Below are 9,296 nucleotides of genomic sequence, written 5' to 3' on the forward strand. Positions count from 1 at the left end.
GGTTTGACCTTGGCCAGCAGCCAGACCCCCACCCAGCTGCTCTCTCACTCCCTCTCCTCAACAGGACAGGGGGAGAAAATAAGATGGAAAGCTTGTAGGTCAAAATGAAGACAGGGAGATCACTTAGCAACTACTGTCATGGGCCAAACAGACTTGACTCAGGGAAATTTCATTTACCGCCAATTAAAATTAGAGTAGGATGGTGAGAAACAAAGACAAAAGTAAAAACATCTTCCATCCCTCCCCCCCCCCCTTTCCATGCTCAACTTCACCCCTTCATTCCCAACTCCTCTGCCTTCCCCACCCTGAGGGGCATGGTGGGATGGAGAATAGGGGTTGTGGTCAGTTCATAACAGGCCCTCTCTGCACTCCTTCCTCCTCACATTTCTCCCCTGCTCCAGCGTGGGTCCTTCCCCTGGGCTGCAGTCCTTCAGGATAAACCTGCTCCTTCTGGGCTCCTCCAGAGGCTGCAGGGGAATCTGCTCTGGCGCCTGGGGTGCCTCCTCCCCCTCCTTCTCCTCTCACCTCCGTGTCTGCAGAGTTGATTCTCGCACTTTTTTCCTTATTCCTCATTTGGCCTGCGTCATGTTTTTGCCCTTTCTTACATAGACTTCCCCAGAGGTGCCCCCCCGTCGGCTGTGGGGCTCAGCCGTGCCCTGCAGTGGGTGGGTTGGAGCCGGCTGGAACCGGCTGTGTCCGGCACGGGGCAGCCCCGGCCTCTCCTCACAGAGGCCGCCCTGCAGCCCCCCCTGCCAGCGCCTGGGCACTGCACCCGGTACAGTAATATGCACAAGTTATTTCTATAACACAAAATTCCTACTTTTGGTTATTTCGCCACGCTCTGATGGCTCTGCTTCATTCTGAAGCTGAGGAAGGCAAAAACTTGAATGAATTCACTGTCACGGGAGGACCATGAAGCACTAAGCTCATACAACCGCAAAAGGCAAACGCAACCTTCGGCTGAAGCGGAGCCATTTCCGGTGGCGGAAGGGAAGTCCTAGTGTAACACAGGTACTGAGAAGACTTTATATGAAATACTATGTACAGTTCTAAGCCACCAACATTTAAGAAAAAGGAATTCAAGTGGGAAAAGTGGCAAATGAAAAGTATTAATATGGCTAGGAAAATAAAAGAGCAGATTGATTTGTACTCATGAACATGCAAAAGAGCCTCCAGGGTTAAAAAATAATTATGTAAGATAAAAAGGCAGTGATAATACAAGAATAAATTACTATGAATTAGAACAAGCTGTAGGCTCCTTCAGTCTTGGGCAATATATTGCTTGGGAACTGCGATGTCCTAAAAAAGGTCCTCAAACTTATCCTCAACCAGTGTCACGGTGATACTTAAAACAATGTGTTGCTGAGAAAAAAAGAAGAGTTAAAGCATCAGACAATCTATATATTCAATGTCCAACTGCAACCTGGTCAGCACTGTACAACATAACAACCAGTCTCAGCTGCCTCATTCCAAAGCCTCCTAATTTTTTTCGTATTTATTTCCTATGACTCCTAAGCAAGGCTACTGCTGCCTTCCAGGATACACTTTCTTCCTGTGAGTATGACCCACAAGACAAGATGATCAAGCTCTTGTTAGATGCTCCGTGTCTACTCTATGCAAACCACTTCTGTGTACTTCTGTAGTTTGCCTCCATGGCTTTGTTTTTCAAGGTATCATAGTTACCACCTTAATTTACTCTTAAAAGATCCTGGCAGCAGAACTGCATGGTCCAGAAATGTAGGAAAGCCAACCCTCTCCCTTCTACAAAATTAGTCCTTTCTCAGGTATATTTTTTTCCCCACTCAGTGCAAGCCCTATGCTTAAACTTCAGTGAGCACGGCTTTGGTGACAAAATGCAGTGTTCCCATGGTGAAGTGTTTTTGGCAGCAGAAGTAGCAAAGCAGGAGAGGGAAGTTGCAGACTTAGATAACAATAGCAATATAGAAGTCAGGCCGAGTGAGTACCTGGAGCTGCCAGAATCAATTATCAGTAGTAAAACAAGGCACATCCTCGCAAGTCTTTACAGTAAATGTCAGAGAACATACTGGTGAAAACAGTGTCAGCTTATAGAGCACTTCAATGTGAACTAAGCCTTCAAAGAAGCAGAGGCAGCTAAAAAGAATCACGTGAGGAAATAAGTATTTCAGACCAGAAGTAATGCGTCCTTTATCTGATAAAACTAGTATTAAATTTCCACTCTCTCTGCTCAGGTCATATCCTTAAGGACTCAGAAGTGACCCTAGCTGACTCATCAGCACATACACACATACACACACGCAGATAGCAGCAAGCAACGGCACAGCCAATTCCCTTGCTTTCTTCTTCTTTGTGGACACGCGAGCAGGCCCCACTGCTTTCCTTTTGAGCTAGGCCTGTCTGCCACCTTGAACATTGTTAATGTCCTTGCATGTTTGCTGCATCATTATCTTTGCCATTCCACCTCACTCAGCACTGTTTTACTTAGGGAAAACAGGAAGACACAATGTGCTGCAAGAACACTTGTTTCTGCTCTGTGACACTACTGCTAGCAGAACACACTAATTAGTCAATCACATCCAGAGCATGCAATGTCTCTTCCAACACTGGAAACCCATCTGGGAGCTGACAACTAAAGCAACAGGCATAACTTAATTAATGACCATCACTTATTTTTTGTTCCAAGTTATCATCTTAAATACCAGTGCCATGACACAAGATCAAAAGATTGTAATCACTGAGTAACACTGTCAGCATAAATGTGCTCTAATACTTTGCTGGGAATATGGTAGGAACTACTAAGTAAAATATATTTACCTATTAACTTAAAACATCTGAATAGCAAAACATTAATAACATTTAAATTCCTTTTATACAGACTATTTACAAAAAAAAGGACTTTGTGCATACAAGTACTGTTATGCATTGTTGTTCTCATCCCAGTCTGTACCCACAGACATTCCACAGTCAGTGGAGCTTTACACATGAACGTCTTTCTTCTGCTTCAATTAATCTCGGGGACTTCACTGCAGAGGCAGCTAGCAAAATTCTGCCAGCCATGTTGCTTACACAGTGCATTCTTATAAGAATAATTAAAATGCCAGTTATGTCGCTATTTTCATTTAACTCACTAATGCTAAAAAGCATCAGGAATTAGTTCCTGCAAAGCACCACACGTTTAATGCTTAGAATTGTATTTTGTTATTTAGCAAAGAGACAATTTTTTTTTTTTTAAAATTAAGGTGGCTCATACTAAACCATGAAGTGTCTTCACAGTTAGAGCCTAATGCAAAAATAGACTGCACACTTCAAATACATAAGCCAGAAGGGTCATTTCCAAGTGATGTTTTTTAACCGTTTTTAATACATACTTACATATAGCACAGCTTCTAGTGTTTTAGTCATGTAATTTAACATATTATTAACATAAGCATGTTTAATGTTGGTGAAGGGACATTAGTTTACAAGGTTTTATAGCTATTTGCATGGATATGACATTACCTTTGTCAAGTTTAACAGAGTATTTCAAAATAAGTTATCTTTTTAGTGCATGCACTGCAAAAACTGTTTAAGGTACAAATAGCAAGTAAAAAAATAAAAGGCATTATTTTCATCAGTAAATGAAACTCACGGTAGACAATTATCCAATAAAATACTTTTATTTATGTACACACTGTAAAGATGCTATACCATTCAACAAACATTAAATTGTACAAGAGCAAACTTGAATTTGCTTAACACTTCTAATTCACTTTAAGTGGGAGTCTCCCTGAGGTTAAGAAAGGTGTCTTATAACTGTACATGACATCAGTGTTAATCAGTGTTATCAGGAAAAAGCAAAAAAAACTGAAAGGTTTGGACATGGGTATTTAGTGGAAGAAGCAACCAAAACTACATGCTGAAAAAGACATCACTCTGGTAATGTGACTGCTGCAAGACCATGACCAGTACTGCAAGTAGGAGCAAATCTTATAGAAAAATTGGTGGATGGAAGGGTAAACGATGACAGGTTTTGGAAAAAACATAAAGACAGGACACAAATGGAGGCAAATGCAAACTGTGATTTAGGAATGCTGTATGAAGACAGTGAGAACCAGATGCCTGGCCAGGGTGTCTTAGATCAGACACTTTTCTTTAAAAAACCAAACCAACAACAAACACCCCCCACCCCATCATAGTTTGTTATTTGTTTGGGGTTTGTTTGGTTGGTTGGTTTTTTTAAAAAGCTTCAGCCAGAAAGGTGACACAAACAGTACTCCTTGAATAAGCTTGTCCAACAAGAAAGCAGGAAGAAGTCTCTAATAGCCACCTAGGCAAACAAAAAATTCACCCAAAAACGTATTATGCAAGAGTTTTCCAAATCATGGCAGCAGCACACCCCGTGACCTGATCCAGCCACTACTGAAGCTGACTGTGAATTTTTCTACATTGGATTGCAGATGGACCTTATCACAGAGGCCCAACAGGACTGGGATTAGTTTCACATTAACAACATTTATAAACAAACTATGGCTAGTCTACCTTTGGCTTGAAAAGCAGCACTTAGTTATAAGAGTAATTAGACACCAAAACCCTCAGTTAGAGAACTTTTTCAGTCTTGTTTCAGAGCAATGAGACAGTCATCCACAATCATAAACCAGAAAATCCTCTTGAAGGGAGCAGCCAAAAGGCAGTGAAAAAAACACTCGAGTATAAAAAAAAGAGGCTCTGTGTAACAGAACTGGTAACTCCAACTCTAGGCCATCAAGATGAAGATGAAAGGTTGTCTGTATTTTCATGTCCTGTTATATTTTTAGCTAGACTGTAAAATCCCCTCGCCCCTCAAACCAACCAGTAATAAAATGAGTGCTGTTATTTGCTTTATTGCATAGCTCTCTTATTCTAGCAGGTCTAGCAATGTTTAGGTTAACAGGTGCTCTTAGGTATTATCAATTATATAGTTAAGACATGCGAAAGGTTTTTGAGACATGCCATAACAGTCTTTGCGTGAAAAAACTCACACTACGATGCATACTAAAAAGATTGCCTTATTATGATAAAATATACTTTTAATGAAATATTTAAAATCCACTTCATAACATTGCACAAATAAATAATACAAAGTATTAAAATTTATAAGTGTGGTGCAATTGACAGAACTATCCACCTGTCTGCTTGGACCACACCTAATCTCTCTTTTCAGCCCCAAATTCCCTACTAACCCCAACCCTCCATATTCTTTTGTTTTAGCACATAGAAACTTCACCTCCTTTAGCCAGCTACTATAAAATTACACACTTGGCCCAAACTTACTTCTCTTCTGATGCTTCTATTTTCTGTTAGGATTCTTCAGAATTCTGTAGCTGGGATTTTTATAACTATTACCTTGTTTTATCGAATCAAAACCTTTAAGTTTTAAGCTGCATAGAGCACACCATCATTTTGATATCTGGTGACTTATCCTCCGCCTTCCCCCCCTGGAACTCCTGCAAGTGAGGTTTGGATTCTGCAAGATACATACTTGGATCACATATTTGGGTTCTGTTTCTGTGGAATTCATCCCGCTGCTTTCTTCTAAAGCACTTTTAATATTACTCTCTCACACACAACCTCTCAGGAGAGGTATCCAATTTCCAGCTTTAGAGAACCCTTTTTTCTATAGGATTGTGACCAGACAGGCCACACTGCCAAAACACTGCCACCTCATTCTGGCCTGCTTAGAAATCAGAAGGTAGCAAAAAATTTAGATTTTCTCTATTAGTATCAGCAGGACAATACATAGGGTTGCTGTGTAAAATTACTATGACCCTCTCAGCGTAATTTTGAATGGGCAATTTCAGATATTCACCACTTAATCAACAAGGTCTGGCTATACATTTGTGACCTAACAGTAAAAGGTTTTGTCTCCCTTATAGAGCAGCTCTTCAACTCTGCGCTCACACAGAGTCAATTAGGGAACACAGCAACATGACCACTAGCTTCCTCCCTTCACTCAGAACAAAACCAGACATTCCCACCAAAAATAAATAAAGTGGGGTTGTTTACACCAAACGGTGCTTCCCTTACACATTTAAAACAGTATGTTCCACAACAGATCAGTACACAAAGCCTCTAACACATGCCTTGACCTAAAATTCTTCACAGCTTGGGCTTGCCCAGTCTTCTTTCTTTGGAAAATAAATCTGTGTAGCAGTCGCATCACACTATACAACAAAGTTCCAAATGACAGGCTTTTTATCTCACTAGTTCAGTGCGTCAAAACTAATTATTATCTTTGCCATTCTCCTGCCACTAGGCGTCACTCTCTTCTACCGTCATCTTTATACCTTCATCCACTCTCCAACATTTCACCCAGGAACTGTCAGACCAATACTATTAGCAGGAGAACATCCACCACAATTTGCCAAATCCCCATCTAAGAAGCCACCCTATTCCTTAGGTCAAGGAAAGATTTAGTGATATGGCAGATAAAGTGCAAAGGACTGTTAGCATCACTTTGCATGTTCTTCGAAGTAAAATAAAAATACTAAAAGAACAACTGAATTCCTAAAGGAGGTGATAGGGGCTTTCCTCCACAGAGGAGTCACTTCAGATTCTAAAACCCTCTATAACTAAGAGAATTTCCAAAAATAAGAGGAACCATAACAGGAGCACTAGTGGAACTAGTTGCATGACTGCTCATGTGGGACCTACAAAGAAAATAATTTTACCAGTCAACCAGCAATCTTTTCAAGGATGAAACGCAGTCAAATGTTCTATCGTTGCCTCTTGTATTTCATTGATTTCAAGTCCAGAAGGGACCACTATGATTACCTAGCTAGACCACCAGTATAACGAATGCCTGCATCCCCACATGCATGTTTGTGGTGGATAAGAACTCCTCCCATACTGAGGGCAACCTGGAAACTACAACTCACTTTGACAGTGAACGCTCAAACAATTATCTTCCTCTTCCTCAAGTGCACTTCCTCAAGGGAAAAAAAAACAACAACCAACCCAACACCAACCAAAAACCTCCCCCAAACCCAGCCACAACTGCATTCTACCACTGACCAATTCAGCCACTTGGAATGATTTAATGGCACACAGGAACTAGGTACCCATGCATACCTAACTTGGGTCATAATTGATCTTAATAAACAACTTAATATAATTTCCAATATCAGTATCTCCAACATATGTGAAATAGGATTCAAGCTAAACTTGATTCAAGCTGAGCTTAATAGACAAATTAACTGTAAAGCCACTTTGAGGCATCAGGACAAAGAATACCATTAGACATTAGGACAAAGGATACCATTAGAGCGCACGTCCCTACTAAATCATCAAACACTGTCCAACCTGACAAAATTGTTGGCATAATTCATAACTAAGAGGTTGAAAATCTTATGTGTATGCACATATGAAACACAAACAATGCTTTTAAACACTTCTGATGCATACAGAATACTACCAGCAAGGAATCACTGTGTTAGCTTCTTGCAAAAGCTTCTTGTTCATGGACAAAGAATTACTCCTCATTGTATTCTTCCACTACCCTACTAGTAAACAGTGTTATATCCTCTTCTTTTGATGTGTTTCACCATTTGATTTTCCATTTTCCATTGCTTTATTTTCAAAGTTCCAGTCAGTTGGTCTGAGGAGTTGCTGGGTTTTTTTGTATGTCCAGTATGGGTTAAGTATTAGTGTAACAGCAAATAATCCCGAGAATAAAACAATAAAATGAAGAAGTCCCAGATTTTCCATCACAGAATTCCAATTGAAAATACACACCCACCACATGTGGTAAGTAAGAATCATGCGGCAGTGAAACAGGTGGATCATCACCCACTGGTTTGCCTTCCAGAAAAAGGTATTAGCACAGCCAGCCTAGAAAAACAAGAACAGAAAGTACGCAGAAGTGAGATTGTTATTTCAAGATAAGGAACTGAGGAATCTGTAGAACTAATGCAAATATCCAGCTTTCACATATACAAATGCTCTCAGGCATTTTTTCCACGTAGAGCTATGTTATTCCACATGCATACAGCATCCCAAACTCAGAATGAATCTATACTATCTCACTGTCCACATGCACACAGCATCACACAGAAATCTATATGGAGGACCACAGAAATATCACGCCAAAGCAGGTATCACAATAATATGGATATCAGTTAGATGAATGCAGTTTTGCTGAAAAGCTATCTAGACAAACCACACAGATTACCCATGGACAAGGGAGCTGCATGAAAACTGTTACAAACATAATTTGAAAATTATCACGTTCTTACCTTTAGAAGCATCCAGGAAATGCACGTTGAGGGAGTACTCATCTCCAGCAACATTCCCATCAAAGGCAGATAATGTCCAGATTTCACATTAATTACTAGACCAGCCAAGCCACCAAAAGCGAGCAAGTGATGAACTACCAAGAACACATCAAATGTTCTAAAAACAATGTTGGATACATGAACAGCTACGTTTTCAAGCAAGAAAAATCCAGCAGCTATTAAACAGTTAAACCAACTCCACTTTTGCTGTGAATACACTTTGTCAGCATGAAAAACAGGATCTATGAGCAAAGCCCATAACCCAGCAACACAACTCTGAAGTCCAAACACACCACGTGTGACTGCCATATTCCAAAAGACCTTCTCCTTTGCATACAAGGCACGATAAGTGGTACTTATCCATGAAGACAACCAGTGAGACAGAAGAAATACTCCCAAGTAGATTAAAAAACCAGCAGCTAAAAATGTCAAACGAACTTCCCATAAGAGATAGTCCCAGTCAAAAATGGTCCCAAACACTGGATCATCATTTGTAGGATTCATTTCTTTTTTACAGAGCAAAGCCTTGCAAGGGGCTTGACACTTCTCACCCGCACTATAGTCTCCTTTATGCGTATTCAGCCTCTGCTATTATGCAAACCAGAAACCATGAACTCTTCTTTTCCATCTGGAACAAGGAGAAAAAAATAAAGTGAATTTTTAAGTCATCCATACACGTATCTTCTAAACCACAGAGAACTCGCTTCCACTGCAGTTACAACTTTGGTCCTGTTGCCATTAGGCACAGTAATCCCAAAGGCAGGTAGACAGACAGACAAAAAAACTTAAGCAATGTGTTTTAACAGTTGGCCTGCAAAATCTGTACTACTACAAAGTAGTGCACTGAAACAAAAGCTGAAGAGGGCAAAGTAGGAAGGCAAGAAAGAGGAAGAGAAAATACAAGAAGCAAACACAGTTTTCTTACTTATGAAACTTGTATTTCAACAGCAGTGTGCAGTTATTTTCCTACTCCCCTGCTCTTCCCTCACTGATTTTCCACCACTCCCTATGGCTTTGGGTGCAATTCAG

At 40.4% G+C, this 9,296-nt stretch overlaps 1 protein-coding gene across 1 annotated transcript; it reads right to left on the reverse strand.

Annotated features, from left to right (window-relative positions):
* Positions 1–7,509: 7,509 nt before the first annotated feature.
* CLN8 (ceroid-lipofuscinosis, neuronal 8 (epilepsy, progressive with mental retardation)) lies at positions 7,510–8,771 on the reverse strand. Its single transcript, XM_009587097.1, is given in 4 exon segments — positions 7,510–7,824; positions 8,229–8,318; positions 8,320–8,369; positions 8,372–8,771. Coding segments are annotated over 4 exon segments (855 nt in total).
* Between the last annotated feature and the right edge of the window lie 525 nt (positions 8,772–9,296).

This window comes from Fulmarus glacialis, unplaced genomic scaffold (assembly GCF_000690835.1).
Source record: "Fulmarus glacialis isolate BGI_N327 unplaced genomic scaffold, ASM69083v1 scaffold24471, whole genome shotgun sequence".
Taxonomy (NCBI): domain Eukaryota; kingdom Metazoa; phylum Chordata; class Aves; order Procellariiformes; family Procellariidae; genus Fulmarus; species Fulmarus glacialis.